At 62.9% G+C, this 16,756-nt stretch overlaps 1 protein-coding gene across 1 annotated transcript in view; it reads right to left on the bottom strand.

Moving 5' to 3' along the window:
• Window positions 1-13,065, bottom strand: part of UNC13A (unc-13 homolog A) — a 31,144-nt gene extending 18,079 nt beyond the window's left edge. Inside the window, exons 1-18 of the mRNA XM_076359226.1 lie at window positions 13,002-13,065; window positions 12,669-12,786; window positions 12,333-12,456; window positions 12,085-12,158; window positions 11,937-11,991; window positions 11,074-11,109; window positions 10,288-10,498; window positions 9,619-9,744; window positions 7,529-8,113; window positions 5,853-5,946; window positions 4,718-4,767; window positions 4,068-4,146; window positions 2,723-2,728; window positions 2,338-2,409; window positions 1,805-2,024; window positions 1,351-1,578; window positions 938-1,079; window positions 387-556 (exon numbers count right to left, since the gene is read on the bottom strand). Coding sequence (XP_076215341.1) covers window positions 387-556; window positions 938-1,079; window positions 1,351-1,578; window positions 1,805-2,024; window positions 2,338-2,409; window positions 2,723-2,728; window positions 4,068-4,146; window positions 4,718-4,767; window positions 5,853-5,946; window positions 7,529-8,113; window positions 9,619-9,744; window positions 10,288-10,498; window positions 11,074-11,109; window positions 11,937-11,991; window positions 12,085-12,158; window positions 12,333-12,456; window positions 12,669-12,786; window positions 13,002-13,006 — 2,395 coding nt within the window. The 5' untranslated portion in view covers window positions 13,007-13,065. The remainder of the gene's footprint in view (window positions 1-386; window positions 557-937; window positions 1,080-1,350; window positions 1,579-1,804; window positions 2,025-2,337; window positions 2,410-2,722; window positions 2,729-4,067; window positions 4,147-4,717; window positions 4,768-5,852; window positions 5,947-7,528; window positions 8,114-9,618; window positions 9,745-10,287; window positions 10,499-11,073; window positions 11,110-11,936; window positions 11,992-12,084; window positions 12,159-12,332; window positions 12,457-12,668; window positions 12,787-13,001) is intronic.
• Between the last annotated feature and the right edge of the window lie 3,691 nt (window positions 13,066-16,756).

Below are 16,756 nucleotides of genomic sequence, written 5' to 3'. Positions count from 1 at the left end.
GGCAGACGGCTCCGACACGGAGGGGCTCTTGGGGCCAGGGCCAGGGGGACACCCAGCACTGAGTGCAGCCAGGACAGGGTACGATGCAACCAAGGTATTGCAGAGAGGGATTTGGCCATATCTCCAGACACTACAGTGGCCTCTCTGTGCCTCAGTTTCCCCTCTGCAGAGAGCCAGTGCTCCAGACCTCCTGGGCAAAGGGGTTTGAGAATGACCCTGGGAAAACACTTGATCCCAATGGCTTTCGATATTAAGTGTTTTTAACAGCAGACCCTATACTAATATGCTGAAATAGCCTTCACGCCAAGGCTGGCAGCACATCCCCCCCCGGGAGCGCAGGGCCGGGGGTCCCAGCCCAAGCAGGCCGTGCCGGGGCAGCCAGTTACCGAGGTTGTACCAGACGTCCATCTCCCCGCTCAGGGTCCGGACCTCAATGATTGTCTGGCCCAGGAAGTCGTCGGACTCCCTCTTGAAGCGCTGCTTGACACGGGACTTAATGTCGTCATCTTCATCCCAGACGCGGACCTTGATGCGGTCGGAGGAGTTATGGCACTCGCTGGGGAGGCAAGAAGGGGCAAGCCCCAGGATGAGCAGGGAAACCTTTCCAGCCTCTCCACAGCCTCTGTTTCCCTAAACAAGGGCGACCATCCCAGCACCGGGCAGGAACTGGGGAAGAGAGCGGATGAGGGGGCACCAACCCTCCCCGGTGGGCTCGGTAGGGCTCTGCATCATGCCCAGGCAGCCCCAACACAGCCTGGATCAGCCTCCAGGAAGCCAAACCCTCCATGGCACAAAACCAGCACTCCCAGTGACCCCAGTGGCCCCCCTCCACCCTCAACTGGGGCACCACCCCGCAGGGACGCGCTGATAGCCAGCACAGCTCAGCATGACCACGAGTGGCCAGGAAGTGGGACGGAGGAGCCAGGGGTGAACTTACAAATGGAAATTCTCCTCCCAGACAGGGTTGAGATTGCCGTAGATAGTTTTAGTCCTTTTTTTTGTCTTTCCAACCTGGACAGTGACATACGGGTCACTGGAACCCGTCTTATCCTTTGCTTGCAGGCCCTGGGCACAAACAACTGCGGCACAGCACAGCACGCACGCCCATTCACACGAGGCACATGTGTGGCACACACAGCGGAGAGAACAGAGAGAGAGAGTGGTCAGTGCCACAGCCACAGCCGAGACCCCCGCAACAGGCACCTTGTGTCCCTCGGCAGAGCCCCAGGGCCTGAAGCCGCTTTGCAGGATGAGGGGCAGGAGGGGGATTGGAGCACGCAGCATCCTGGTGCGAGGGGACAGCCACATGGTCCCCCACAGCACATGGTGCCAGGTGCAACCTGTGCCTACCTGTGATGCTGATCTTGGCTGACCATTTGGAGGTGCCGTCCAAGACACTCTGCTTCACTGCCTTCATCTGCTGCGTGTGCGTGGTCTTGGTGACCCCAAACACCTCCTGGATCAGCTCAAATATCTCTGGCTTGTTGCGCTCCCGGATCTTCATGCGGTCCTTGAGCACCATGATGATATTCTGGGTCCGGTCCTCCGCTCCGTGCTTGGAGCTCTTCTCCGCCGCCCCTGGGAGAGGACAGCCATGGGTGAGACAGGGCAGGCAGGCGGCGTCCAGGAGAGAGCTGAGAGCTCCCCAAGCCCACCGTGCATGAATTAATTCAAACCTGGAGGGGTCTACACCCTGCCCAGGACAGATCTGCCCTGCTCACCACTTCCCCCAGCTCTCCACGGGCCACTCCCTCCTCCCTCTCCAAAATGAGAAGGGATGAGGCTGCAGGCAACAGCTCCTTACTCTGCAGGCAGTCGGCATTGAGCAGGTCCTGGCACTTCTCGTGACACTTGACGCCACACTCGGCGCAGCGCATGCCCTGCCGGGCGATGCCCCAGAGCAGGCCCTCGCACTCGTAGCAGTAGGTGGGGGTGGTGGCTGTCCACACCTCAAAGTTGTGGGGCGTCGTGCAGGAGATGGGGTACACTAAGGCTTGCAGGGTCTTCTTGTAAACATGGTTTTTCTGTGCAAGGACAGAAGAAAGAGGGGGAGAAAAGCTCAGGCGACATACGGCAGCTGAGCCATGCAGTAGGGTACGGAGACCCCATCCACAGCTGCTGGGCCACATGCAATGTCAACGCTGGGTGCGGACAAGCAGGGCAGAGGACAAACACCACCATCCCCAGGTGCAGCTGTGAGCATCCTGGCTGCTTTGGCACCGCCGGAGGAGGATGCTGGTGTAGCGCAGACCCCGCATCTCCATTGCTGGCCCGGCCGGCTGGGGCTCAGCGCTCCCACCATGACCACCCCACACCCCAGCCAACCCCAGCACCTACCAGCTCCTCATTGTTCAAGGTGCTCGAGGCCAGCGCGGACGTGATTCCTGCTTTCCTGGACTGGACCAGGGACTGTGGGAAAGAAACACAGTTCCCAGATCTGGCAGAGCACGGGGTGTCCCTCCCGCACTGCTTTGGGGTCCCAGTGGCTGTAATACACCTGGGATGGACCCCCACCCCAGACAGGGGTGGGTGCTGGCTGCATGGGCTGGCAGCGGGGACAGCCCAGCTCCCAGTGATGCCAGCGCTGCAAAGCGCCACCCCACCGTGCAGTGGGACTGGAACCAGTTCAGCAGCCCGTGGCATTTCCAGTTCAGCCCCAATGGGGCAGAGCCTCTCAACGTGTGTCTGAGACTCCAGGGAGACTGGGGTGGGGGGCACTTACCATTGCCTGTGGGCAGCCAGGGCCGGCGAGGGGGGAATAAAAGGCCGTTAGTGCAAGTCACCTCACAGCAGAGTAAGTCCTGGCCCCTTCCTTGCCGGAACAAGTGGGAATCGGGGCAACACCAACCCCTCATGCAGCGCCAGGCCAGTCCCTGGGGAGTTTTCCACCCAAAGCCACAGCACTGGCTGCAGCCTGCCAAATGCCAGCGGGGAAAGGCAGCGGCCCCGCCTGACCCCCGCACTGACCACACCATCACCACCCACAACCCAACACCCCAAAACCCCAACACCAACACAGCACAGTGCAGAAGCATCAGCGGCTGCCCGAGCGGGCTGGGGGGTGGAGGGCGCTGGGGTGAGGACAGCAAGGGCAGGGCAGCGGGATGGGAGAGGGCAGGCGGGTTGGAGACAGGATGGAGGCACCCTGGGGAGGGCACAAAGTGGAGGCGGTGAGGTGTAAAGAGAGGGGGAAGGAGGCAAAGGGCACCTAATTCTGGGTGCAAAGGGTGTCTGGTTTCCAAAATAGCTGTCTCTTGTCACCAGGGGGGTGACAGCAGAGTGACCCTGTGCGTTACAGCCCAGGGGCTGGATGGGACCCCAGCATGGGGACTGGGCAAGTAGCGGCGCAGCGTGACAATGGTGGGGACAGGAGCATAGGGTCTGTGCAGCTCAGAAAGGCCAGCGCTACCCCTCCTCTGGTACATGGGTCCATCTGCCTGGCACCAGCGTGGTCCGAGCTGCGGGGAGCCTATGGCAGGTGGGACAGTAAGGGACCGGGGATGCAGCACCAGTAAAAAAATGGGAAACCAGACGCAGCCCCGGGAAGCCTTGGGCTGATGCTTGGTGTAGGGACAGGCCCCTGGAGCTCTGTTAAAGAGAAGCACCCTTGGGTGGGGAGAGCCCAGCTGTGCCATCCTCACAGCTCCCCACTGCAAGGTCCAGGGCCAGGAGACACCCAAAACAGCCTGGGACACCCCCACCCCCCACTGGCGGGGCTGGAGGAGGCTGGGCAGGGCTGGCTCGCAGCACCCAAGGGTGCTCTCTCTTTAACCCCTCGGACCGCGCTCACCAGATCGCTGACTAGAGGGAGAGATTTGCGTCCAGGCTTAATGTCGGGCATGCTGTTAATGCAGCGCAGAAACCTTACTGCTGCCCCCCTGCCGCCAGGGACGGCCAAGCCAGGCCGGAGAAAAGAAAACAGAAAACACAAGCCATGTTAGAGGCAGCTGGGGAGCAGGACGCGGGCGCCTGGCAAGCACCGGCCAGGGCGGGCGGCGCAGTCCAGCGGGGCGCAGCAGGAGCGAAGCCAGCAGCTGTATGGTGCAAGGCGTTAGGAGGAACCTCACCAAATCGCTAACTAGGGGGATGGGTTTTCGCTTGCGTATGTCCGGCATGCTGTCTATAATGATCAGCCCGCCACCAGGCCTGCAAGAGAGACAAGGGTCAACGGGGAAGAGGAAACTGAGGCAGAAGGGGGCCCCCTGCTATTGCCCCACGTTTGCTAGGGACTTGGCAGACAGGACTGCAGAGCAGCCCCCGGGTGGCCTGGGACCCATCTGCGGGACCCCCATCCCCACTGCCCCAGCTGGGGCAGGGATCACCAGACTAAAAACTGGGGGGGAAGGGGATTCTGGCAGAAAACTGATTTTCCCCACGTGAAGATGTTTTGCTTCAGCGGTGTGACACTGAAACGTGGGAAAAAAAATAGCCCGTTTGGCTTAGTTAGCCCCAGCTACGTCCTGTCCCAACCCACTCACCTCCTTGCTCTCCCCCTCGGCAGCGGCTCTCAGGGACGTGGAGCGGTGGCATCTCAACTGGCTCCTCCAAAAGCACCGAGTGACCAGCGTTCATCTGGCCCCCCGCATGCCCACAGCTCGGCAACGCTTCCCCACGCCAGCCCCCCCGACAAGCTCGTTAATCATATCCTAATGAGGAGGGGAGAGCAGCCTGCGAGACCCCAGGGGGGCAGAAAGTACCAGCTTCCCCACATACTCACCCGCCTTTGAACCACAGGGATTTGGCTTCTCCATCGCCTTCCCCGCGGGCCTGCAAGACACGGGGCAGCCGTCATGGGCGCAGCACTGAGCCCCTGGCGCACGTGGCAGCCCTCCCCGGGGCTCAGCGCTGCTGGCAACTGAGCGCCCAGCCGGCACCCACAGCACTGGGGAAGCATGTAAAGGGTTTACAGGGTGGGTGGAGAAAAGCGTGTTCCTAAAACAACGGGGCTCTCTCCTGCAAAGAGCTTGCACTGGGAATAAAATACCTTCAAGAGACTGAGCTGGGCAAGCAGTGGGCAGGCTTCAGCAGAGGGGCTCGGGCTGGCAAAGCAGTGGGGATGGCTGCACCATGCAAAAATTCAGGGTTTGGGGGACTGGCGGAGCACTGTTGGAAAGGCTCAGCAGGTCCACACGGACCCGCAGCCAGTCGGAGAGAAGTGCGGGGAAAAGCCAGAGCACACCAGGGATGGGGTGTGTGCAGGGACCATCCCGCAGTGCCACCTCCCTTGCAGGAAGGGGATTATTTTGGGGGAGAAGGGAGGAAAGAGCCAATTATACCTCCCTCGTGGGGCAATCCCTGCACGCACACACACACACGCACACAGGGAAGGCACACACAGGTTGCTGGGTCGTTCCCGTTGGACATGCTTACCTGCAGGCAGGCTACACCCCTTCCCTGCAAGAAGGGGAGATGCAGGCGCAAGGGCCATGGTGGTGGACAACTGAAAAGAGAAGCGGTGGGGAGGGGGATCGAAGCCCCAGGGGGTGAATCCAGAGCCAAAACAAAAAGAAAAGATGGAGGATGGAGTCTAAAAACAGAACAAAAAATTGTCAACTCAATACAGGGGAGAGGGTGGAGGGGCTCGCACCAGCACACAGCATGCAGCACACACCGGGGGAAGGTCCTCAGCACTCCCTGCCCCTCGTGGGGGTCCCACTTGTCGTGAACGGGGTTGCGGGGCCACCACTGTTGGGGCCCCCCCAGGTCCCCACTACCCTCAGGGTGTGGGATATCCATGGGATCAGGGAGTAGACATGTCTGGAAGATGCCCAGGCATGGGAAGGGGCCATGACCCCAGCCCAGCACGTGGCCGGCACTGGGACCCGGCAGCGGGCGGTCGCAGGGTTGCTCACCTCCTGCAGCTGCATGCAGACCTTGTTGAAGGCTCTCAGCCAGTTGGCTTTGGCTCGTGATTTGGGATCCTGCACCTCCACCTCTGCCTGCTCCCTGCAAGCACACACACCTTGCTCACCTCCCAGCACGGCATTGGGGAGGGGGGAGTTAGCCCCCACACCCCGGGCAGGACTGAGGCTGCAATTTAGGGATCCTGATGGGCCTTGAGCCAGTGTGGCCATGGCAAAAACCCCCTCTTGCTACTCTAAAAAGGTAGCAAGTCCTGCTGCAAAGGGCAGCACAGTCAAGGCAGAGCAATGGGGAGAAGCCAGGAGTTCCCCCTTCCTTGGGAGACTCTGCCCTGGGCACCCAAGCAACACGGAGGGATCCCTCCAGAAGCGAAGGGTCAGGGGACTGCCGGTGACACAAGCACATGGATTAAACATCCTTCGCCCCTCATCTCCGCAGCAGGATGTCCTCTGGCCGCTTCCCACCACGCTGGGATCTCCTGAGGTTAAAAGCTCCCAACACCCCAGTGGCTCCGAGCCCAGGGGGACCTGCCCGCCTGGACATGCTGGTTGTTGTGGGTTTTTTTCTCCTCTCTTGCAAAATCGAGACATGGAGGAAAAGAAAATAAATCCTCCAAACATCCCAGGCTCCTGGAGAGCCTGGTGTGATGTGACACTGGAGATGGGTGCCCAGAACCGGGCTGGGACGAGGCCATGGGGAGCTCAGGAGACGAACCTGCCCAAACCAGCCCTGTGTGGCCTTGCCTGTGCTAATGTGTGGTCCCCAGCACTAATCTGGGGTCCTCAGTGCTAATCTGGGGTCCGCAGTGCCCAGTGCAGGACCCCCCCAGCCCCCTGCCCGGAGAACAGGCACGGTAGGCAGACATGAACAAAGGCCATCTTCTCCAGGACTCTAGCCAGCCCTTGGGCCTAAATATGTATTTTTTTAAAAAAAGCTCATTACACATTCCTTTAAATTAGGGATTCCCCAGCTCTGGTCTATAATTTAAACTAAATAAAAGACTGAAAAAGCCCATCATGCTTCTCCTCTGTGCAGAGCGGTGGTGCTCACCAAACCATAGAAAAATGGACGTGTTCAACAATTAAAGGCAGAGATTGATATATGAATTATTCACATGCTGTACCAGGGACCTGGCCACCAAATAATTCATCTGTACAGCACAGGAGGCTATGGATGAGCTTTTAGCAGTGGCCTAGGGGGAGGATTGACTCCTGTGAAAGAAATTTGCTCCTCTGACCGTGCCGAGCTCCAGGGTACCCCCTCCACCCAGGGAGCCAATAGCTTGAGCCAGAGGAGAGGAATCACAGCCCCAAGCCCCCATTTCCCCCATCCCCAGGTTTGTCCCAGGTTATAAACCTGCACCCCTCGTAGCCCTGGCAGGATCTTGAACGCCTTGAGCTCTGCCCCCGCTTAGCGTGGCACTGGTGGCTGGGCCAGGGCAGCGTGCCCAAGAGGGCTGACCCTCACCTGGGTGGCATGAGGTGGGCTTCCCCCACCTCGATGCCTCAGGCACCTGGAAAAGCCCCAGACACCACAGAAGGTCCCTGGTGCTGCCCCTTGGCACCAGCAGCACCTGCACCAGCCCCGGGCCGCCTCCAGAGCATCCTCAGTTTCACCAGGCACCATGCCATCCCAAGGACGCTACAGGTCAACATCTCCCTCCTACCTCTCAGCCGGTTTCGGGGGCTCAGGCTCAGGGGCCGCCTCTTGCAGGGGAGCTTCATCTGCTCCCTGCTGGGCCTGGAGGGCCTCTGGGGTTTCCTGAAGGGCAGAGATGTCCTTCTCCTCCTTCCTCTCCTCCTTCCTCTCCTGCTGCTGAGACTTCAGCTGTGGGACCAGCTGGGGTTGCTGCGGTTGCTGCTGCTGCTGTGGGACCTGTTGCTGCTGCTGCCCAGGGGGCTTCTGCGGTGGGGGGTAGGCATCGTGCTCGGGGGTTTTGTAGGTGCCCTGCTCCTGCAGGTCCTCCTCCTCCTCCTCCTCCTTGGGGTAGCCTTCCTCATTCTCGCTGTAGTCCTCATTAAACTCTTCCTCCTCCTCTTCCTCCTCCTCCAGATAGAGGTCATCGTCCTCCTCCTCCCAGCGGGGCGAGTCCTTGCGGTAGCTGACGGAGCTGTGGCAGGAGTGGTAGGAGTCGCCATCCCGCTCATCCAGCTCCGAGTCCCGCAGGCTCTCGTTCTCGAAGTCCTCGCTCAGCTGGGAGCTGCCCTGACTCAGCTCGGCCGACGAGGCGTAGCGGCTGCTCCCTGTGGGGCTGCGGGGCCGAGGGGAGACAAGGACAGGGCTCCCGTGGGTCCGTGCCGCAGCCTTGCCTGCCCCATGCTGCCCCAGCCAGAGCCCTGGGGTCCCTGCACCACAGGCGGGAGGACGTGCAGCTCCCCCCGGGGCACAGCCCTAGGTGGGCACTGGGCTCTTCAGCCTGGGAGTCGAAGGCACAGACCCAGGAGACTCTGTGGGCTGGAAGTAGCCCCCCAGGCTGGGGCACTCTCAGGGGTCTGACCTTCCTGCTTGTTCCTAGGCTGAGCATGGGGATGTGGGGGACGGTGTCTGTCCCCTCGGCTCACCCCTGCCAGGGGTGGGGGCAGAGCGCAGCCAGGCAGCACCCCCAGGCCAGATCCTGCCTCCTGCTTCTGCCGGACACCCTGTCCTGCCCCCAGCCCACAGGTCTGTCACCCAACCTCTACCCTGACATTCCAGCACCCCCTGTAGACCTCCCAGGCACCCCCTCTCCAAGGACAACCCCTCAACCCCATTACTCCCCTTAACCACATCACCCCTACCCGGGTGTCCCCTCTCCACTCTTCCTGCCAGGTCAGACCCCTTCCCACCACCCCATCTGCCCCACTGGCCCCCGGCCCTTCCAGCATCCCCCTCTCACAGCCGCCTGCGCCGAGGGTAGCAGCGGTGCAGAGGGGCTCCCTGCGTCCCAGGAGGCTGCCGGGGACGGGGTGGCCATGGGGCTCCGTGGGGAGAGGCTCACATAAGCAAACATGCAGACAGGACAGGGACATGCCTAGGAAGAGGCCGACACCACATCTCCAGCACCGGCAGCCAGGGCTCAGGGGTGGCCAAGGGGGAAGGGGACAAGGGGACGGGATGGGCAGAGCCCTGGGCCCAGAGTGGCTGGGCCAGGCAATGGGGAGCCGGGGGACACCACAGGGAGGAGGGTGCTGGGGGATGCCCAGGCTGGTCCCAGCAGGGAGGGGTACTGGCATCATCCAGGTACCTCGGGAAGGGAGACTTGGGGCACAGGGGTGCGGGAGACGCAGCTCATGACTGGAAACCCCTCACCTCCCTGGCCTGATCCTGGCCAGAGCTGGGAGAGGGGCCCTTGGCACATGGTGAGGGTCCCAAATCACTGCGCGAGGCTTTTGCCCAGCCAGGTGCTCCCTGGGCCATGACCAGAAACAGAGGGTGACAATTGAGTCCCCAAGGCCCCAGCTCCCACACCCGCTGGCATGACGGGGAACAGGCAGCAGCGCTGCCAGCCAGTTGCTGTGCTGGTGAGCGGGACCAGGATGCTGGGGCATCGCCCCCATGAACTGGGGCGCAGCAGCAAGAAGGGACACCACAGGGCCAAGAGACACCTGGAGCATCCCAACACTGCTCCTCTGCAAGGCGGTCCAGGGCGGGGAGAGGGGGACCCCGCGGCAGCACGAGGCCGCCCTTGCCGGGACTGGTGTTGGCCTCACCACGGCTGCAAGGACCGACCACAGCACTCTGCGACGGCACACGGCACGCGACGAGGTAGCGACCCACCTATCCGATAGGTCTAGGGACCGCCTGCTCTCAAGGGAAGGCTGGCGGCTGGTCCGCCTGCTCGACTCGGAAGCGGACTCAGCGTCGCTGCGTCCGTTTGCGGCAGAGTCTATGCTACCATAGCGTCTGCCGGGGAGGAGAGGAAGATGATCAGCGAGGTTCCGGGCGCCGCGCTGCCGCCACCCGCCGCACCCCGGCATCCCCTGCTGCCGTGGGGATGCCGGCAGGGAGGCTCTGTCCTGGTGGACGGGGCTGGCACCTTGGGCTGGATGCTGGCGAGGAACTGGGCCATGCTGCGACCGCGGGGACAAAGCGCTGGGCAGGCATCCCTGCCTGCAGCTCTGCCTACAGCCATGTCTGCATCCCCAGCCAGGCCACACCCCACTAGCTCAGCTCCCAGCAAGGAAAGCCAGGGCTTGGGGATCCCAAAGCCCAGCGAGGACAGAGGAGGGCGGTGACCCAAAAGAGCTTGAAAACTTTCCAGTGAGAAGGAAAGGCTTGGGGCCAGCACCATCCCCCTCTTCCTCGCCTCAGCATCCTTCCCTCTGTCGCCCACCACCCTGGGAGCGCCATCCCTGGCGTCACCCCGGGGACCTGCTGGCCTCTGGCACCTGTGGGGGGGGACTGAGAGAGCAGGTCCTGGGGGGGAGCTGGCTGTGCCGACGCTACCTGATGGGACGCTGGTCTGAGTAGTCCATCTCGTAGCTCTGCATGGAGTCGGTATAGGAGTCACGGGAGCTCTGCTGCTGGTTCCTCATGGGGTACTGGTGGACGGAGGCGTTGGGCTGGGAGGTGGTGTAGTACGGCGGTGGGATGCTGTTGCTGGTCTCGCTGCGATAATCGCTGTCCCGGTCATCCACCGTGCTGTCAGGGTCATCGTCTGCAAGGGGCGGCAGTGAGTGGGACAGGGGACGGCCCCGCGGCTGTTGTGGCCAGGGATGCCCCAAATCTGCCCCACCCCTGGCACAGCCTCGCTACTGCCACCACTGTGTCCCCACTGCTGTGGGACCGTGCTGGGGAGACGGACCCAGGAAGGGGTGAGGGGCAAGCTGCACATATTCCCCTCTGCAGAAAGGAGTTTTGGGGGACAAGGGGAGGGCAGAGGCGGGAAATGGGATATACAGAAGGGGGAAGAGGAGGACAGGGTGCAGGGACCCTCCTTCTGCCCCACCGATGTCTCGCCACAGAGGCAAAGCCTGAGCTGCTCATTGCCACCAGGGCACCCCGAGGGCACAGAGCCTCACGGTGCCATGTCCCCGCCAGCCTGTGGGGACAGCCCTGCCCAGGACAGAGTGCTCAGTGCCTCCGTCCTCACCCAGCACAGAGCCACAGCGTGAGCCACAGGCTGGACCAGAGCTCCAGGTCTCCTGAGCCCCGGGCCAGGCTATGGCACGGCAAAGGGGGATGTGCTGCGGGCCGCCAGGCTGGGAGGAGAGGAGGGGACAGGATACTTACTCTGCTGTTCTCCCCAGCCAAAATAATTCCAGTTGCCTACAAAAAAAAGGGGCAGAGACAATAAGGATGGAGGCAGCTCCAGGGCAGCAGCAGGAGCTGGCTGGGAGGAACCAGCACCTCCCAGGCACGGTGGCACCAAGCTGGACTTGGGACAGTGCCCCGAGATGGATTGGGGACAGCGCCTAGGATGGGGCACATTGGCACTGAGCCGTGCTCGGGACAGGGGCTGGGGCTGGGCAATGCAGTACCAAGACAGGATGGGGATGGAGCCTAGGGATGGGCACGGTGACACCGACCCAGGTTGGGGACAGCGCTATGGCTAGGCACAGTGGCATTGAACTGCACAGGGGCCAAGGCCTGGGGCTGGGCACAGAGGCGCTGAACTGTGCTTGGGACAGTACCGGGCTGTGCATGGCCCTGGCGTGATTACAGAAGGGGAAACTGAGGCACAGGTTGGGATAAACCGAGCTGCCACCCCAAATCCCCCAGACCCCTCTGCCAGTGCCCCACTGAGCAGCCCCCTCACCAGCCTCATTGCCCCTCGCCCAGGCTCCCCGGGGAACCGTCCTTAGCAGCCCCATTGCCATGCCCCCCCACGCCCCTCTCCCGTACGGCTCAGCCCCACGGGAGGGCTCACACACTGTGGGGCAGGGAGAGAGCAAAGAAACACCAGCAGACACGGGAGGGAGGATGAGAACGGGGACGGGGACAGGGTGTGGGGTGAAGCTGAGCCCCACTTGGGTTGGGGTCCAGCGCCCCAAGGCAGGCACAGACCCTGCTTCTGCACATCCCCGGTATGGGGAGCTGGGGGGATGGGGCAGTGGGGGGGTCCCGCAGCGGGGCAGCAACAGGGCAGCACTTACAGCACTGGGAGCTGTGAACGGGCAGAGGCTTTTCCTGCTCCTCCTGGAAGGCATACTGGGGAGAGACAGGCCGGTGAGGGCTGCCTGTTCGCAGCACTGCTGCTCCCCGCCCAGCCCTCACCCGGGGCCTGACTCTGCACTGACTTACATCGTCCTGGTCCCGCATGGCATTGAGCTGCTCCAGCTTCTTGGCCCAATACCTGGCCTCCTCCTCGGGGATATCTGCAAGGGCAAAGTCCCCACGTGGTGCACAGACCCCCCCCCAAAACAGCCCCCCAGCTTTTGGGGCTACAGGAGCAGACCTCCAGCCCCAACCCCAAGCCCCATGAGCATCCCTGGGGCTGGGGGCAAGGAAGGACGCACCCCAGTCCTAGGATGCCCAGGGACGGTACCCACCCAGCGGCAGCTCGAAGCGGGTGTCGAGGAGGATACGGTGGAAAGTGGGGTCCTTGGTGCCCGAAATCTCGTTGTCAGTCATGATGACCTGGGAGTCGAGCGTGAGCCATTCCCCAGGGCCCTCCTGCAGGGTGGAAATGGGGGGTGAGGAGAGCTGCCAGGGACCCCCCCTTCCCCGGCCCCACAGCCCCATGCACACAGGGTCCGGCCCCAAGCAGGGTCCTCTCCAAGCAGGGATGGGGAAGGCTCTGCCCCCCCACGAAGGACAGCCGGGGCCGGGGGTGGCTACATGTCCCTTAGGGTCCAGCGGGGGGATGGATGTGCCTGGCTCCCTACCTCATTGGACTGCCGGATGGTCCGGAGGGGGATCCACACCGTCCCCACCATGGTGTCCCAGATGAGGCCCTTGTTCCACACCTCCACTGTCAGGCCCAGGTCGAGCCGGTTGATCTCGCTGGGGAGGGAGGAGAGAGGCGTCAGGTCACCCCCCTCCCCAGCAGCCCCCCAGGGCCACCCCAGCCTCTGCCTGCCCCCTTGGCCCCAGGACTCAGGTGAGCCCCCCAGGGTTGGGGTCAGGGGGAGCACTGGCAGTGGGGGACCTCCCCCTGATGGGGGGGTAGGAGGGAACAGCAGGGGTGGGGGACCCCTGGGTGGCCCCTGGACACTCACAACATGAAGTCCTGCTCCCAGGAGGGCAGGTTGCCCCGCACCGCGATGGTTGTGCTCTTGACATTTTGCACCTTCAGTGTCACGTAGGTGTTAAACTTCTCTGTGGGAGCAAGCGGAGGGTGAAGTGGCCGGCAGCGCGCCCCCACCCCAGCCATGCCCCCACTCCCTGGACACCTCCCAGTGCCACCCTCCCGTGGCGTCCCCCTACACTGCCCTCAGCACCCCAGCCCCAGTCGGCCAGGCAGGATGGACCCTACCACTGCCAGTGGCTTGGCAGCGAGCCCCTCCATCCTGTCCAGGGCACCCCCATCTCTGTGTGTGCTCCCCCCCACTTGCCAAATGATGCCTCCAGAGCTGAGGCTGAGCCTGGGGACCCCTTGCCACCCCCCAGCCCTTCCTGTGGATCCTGCCACATCCAACCAGCCCAAGAGCCGAGCCCCTCACCCCGGCCCCCCACGGTGGGCAGGCAGGTGGGGGGCTGCTTACCTTGGGGCCCGTCGAACTTGGCCTTTTTAACTGCGGGGACAGAGAGGAAGGGAAGAGATTCAGCCTGAGAGCCCTGTGCGGGGGGCTGGGGACCCCCACCAGGGTTCCAAGGGGGTAGGAGGACCCCAGGCCTGGCCACCACCCTCCCCAGCTGCAAGGTGGGGGAAGGCAGTGGGATCCCTCCTGCTGGTGTAAATCAGGAGTCCCCAGTGCCAGGCACGAGGGAGGGAGATCAGGCATGAGCTGGAGGTGGGCACTGGAGGGGAGCAAAGGCCCCCCAAAAAAACTGCCACTTTGGGACAACTTGAAACATCTCATTGCAACCCCAAATGACCAGCCTTCATCTGCTGAGGGGGCGTTTAACCCCCCCTCACCCCCCTGCTTCTGAATTCAGATCCATTTGGGCAAACGGATGATGTTACCGTACACATCCCAGGGGGAAAGGGGGGGGGGGTTGGGGGAACCTTCCCCCAGCGCCAGTCCCTGCCGTGGGGCACCGGCCCAGCAGCGCCAGGGTTAAGGCTCTCACCGTCTCCCAAACCGCTGACCCAGATTTCATACAGGAAACCCGGGGCGGGGGGGGGGGGGCCTGTAACCCTCCCATGCCCCACAGCAGCCCCAGGGGTGGTGGAGATGCTCCCCCCACTCTGCTGCAGCAGGGAGCCCCAAAACGCCCCCCACTGCATCCCAGCCCTGTCCCCCTCCCGGGGCCACCGAGGAGCTGGTTCCCATCCTGCCCGCTGGGGACCCCTCCCAACTGGCTGACTGCATGCGGGGGGGGGTGGTTGCATCTGGGCCGGATCCTGCTCAGGACCACGGGAACAAACACCCCCGATTCTGGCTGATCCCCCCCCAGCTTTACACCAGTGCTGCGAGCGGGAGGTGCAGGGGGGGTTGGTACCCAGGTTCTGCCCGCAATGGAGAGCCAAACAGGCAGCTGGGCAGAGCCAGGTACCAACGCTGCCGATGCCAGGGGGTGGCGGGGCCAAGGGGTGTCCTCGGGGTGTCCTCAGGGCTCACAGGAGGGGACCAGGCACGGAGGGAATGACACAGCACCCGGAGAACGGTTAAGTGACGTGGGTGCCAGCGGGTGGAGGACCAACGTGACCGAGGAGGGATGAAAATAGCCCTGGCGATATCAAAGGTAATTTGATTTCAGAGACGTGCCACTCGCCAGCCGCTTATCACCCGCTGCCAGCACTGGAGGGGCCGTGGGGGCTGCTGCCGGCTCCATGTGCCTGGCGGGGGTTTGGAGGAGGCAACGTGGCACGAGCAGCCCCCGCCTGGCCCCAGGGTACCTCTGGGGAAACTGAGGCAGGGGGGAACCGTTGGCTCAGCCTCGGCACACCGCTCAGAAAATAATTGGGGATCCTTCGGCTCGGCTGCCTGCCCTGTGCTGCCGAGAAGGTCACGCGTTGGGCAGCTCTTTGCAGCGACTTTGCCCGAAGGAAGGTTGCCAGCCACGTCACTGGCAGCCGTGTTCCGTGGGAATCACAGGACTCCGGGAGCTGCAGCTCCACTCAGGGATGGGGAGGGTCATGCGCGGGGGGGTTGGTTCGAGGCCAGGCACGAGGCTCTGGGATCCCAAAGATCCCTTAGTGTTACTGGGTTGGGAGCCCGGGGGACTGCGTGGGGACGGCCAGCATCACTGTGTGTTATAATATTATATTATATACCTTTTGTGTATATTATAATGTATTATTGTATGTATATTTTATATATACGTGATTATTGATTATATTATATTATATTACAGTATTTGGTACCAGGACCTGCCCGTGGTGCGTGCTCGGAGCTGCACAGGGACCCCCAGCATGGGAGCCTGCCCTTGCCCCGGACCCAGACGCACCCGCCGGGGCCGACCGCTCTCCACCAGCCGCTGCCTCCGAAACGGGAGAGCAGAGGAAGGAAAAGCTCCAAAAATACCCGAGCTGACAGGAACAAACAATTACCCAGGGAACACGTGGCTCTCCTGGCTGTCATCTACTGCCGGGGAGAAGTCCTGCTGCCACCATCTGCGGCTGACGGCCCCGAGAGGGCTGTGCTGCCCTCCCGCCCACCAACAGGTCCCCAAAGCTGGCGCAGGGGTGGCAGGTCCCAGGTTGCCACCCTTGGGCTAAATTCAACCTGAGCCCCCAGACAAGGAGCTGGGGACAGCGGGACCCCCATGGGAGCTGGGTACCCCCACAACAGTCTGGAAGACCCCAGGTGCTTCCCAGGCTGGGGTAATCAGCCTCCTCTTGGGGGGGTGTTGCCCAGTTGGGGAAACTGAGGCAGGAGGCAGCTGGCAGGGATCGGACTGGCAACGGCGTAAAAACCAGGCTGGGCTGTAGGCATCCCGAAACAGGCCTGTCTGTCTGTCCATCCCTCTGTCTGTCCATCCATTCACCTACGCGTCCATCCACCTATCCCTCTGTCCGTCCATCCATTCACCTACCTGTCCATCCACCCATGTCTCTGTCCACCCATCTCTCTGTCCGCCCATCCTTTGACCACCCACCCACTCACCTGTCTCTCCATCCACCCCCTCCCTCCACCCGTCCGTCCATCCATCCATTCACCCCTCTGTCCGTCTGTCCATCCACCCACCCCTCTGTCTACCTGCTCACGTCTCCCCACCCCTCCATCCATCTGTCCATCCGTCTCTCCGTCTGCCTCTCCGGATGCCCCACCCGCCCGTCCATCTGTCTGTCTGCCTCGCACCACTTCAGACACCCCCCCTCCCCGGCCACGCACCCCTGTCCCCCGCTCACCCCGCACCTCCCAGGGCCACTTCAGTGCCTGTCACCAGGCGCACCCCCCGGCACGAAGCCCTTGGGGGCTGCGCATGGCCCCGGGCCCCCCCGGGAGGGGCAGGGGAAGGCTGGGGGAGGTGCTGGGGTGACACCTCCACCCCTGGGACTCCAAAAATAGGGTGACAAAAATAGCTGCCCCCAGCGAGCGGTGATGGGGCAGCGGGGGAAGCCCGAACCCGCCAGGAGCTGTTTCTCACCATCCGCCCCCGGCTTCGCTGAGGGTGTCACCGCGTGCGACAGTCCCTTAAACAGGAGTAAAGACCTGCCAGAGGGGGGGGGGACCCCAAATCTGGGGCTGGCTGGTGTCCGGCTGGGGGACACGCAGAGGCACGCCAGCTTTGGCACGGCTCCCAGCCCCCCAGGGAGCAGCTCCCTGCGTGCCGTCATGGCACTGCCACGGGAGAGGGGGCTGTGACAGCACCTAAGGGACAAGGACACGGCGGGGGGGTGGGAGGAGCTCAGGCAGCTGTGGGG

Source organism: Aptenodytes patagonicus, chromosome 25 (genome assembly GCF_965638725.1).
Source record: "Aptenodytes patagonicus chromosome 25, bAptPat1.pri.cur, whole genome shotgun sequence".
Classification (NCBI taxonomy): Eukaryota; Metazoa; Chordata; class Aves; order Sphenisciformes; family Spheniscidae; genus Aptenodytes; species Aptenodytes patagonicus.
This window is presented reverse-complemented; position numbering and strand designations above follow the sequence as displayed.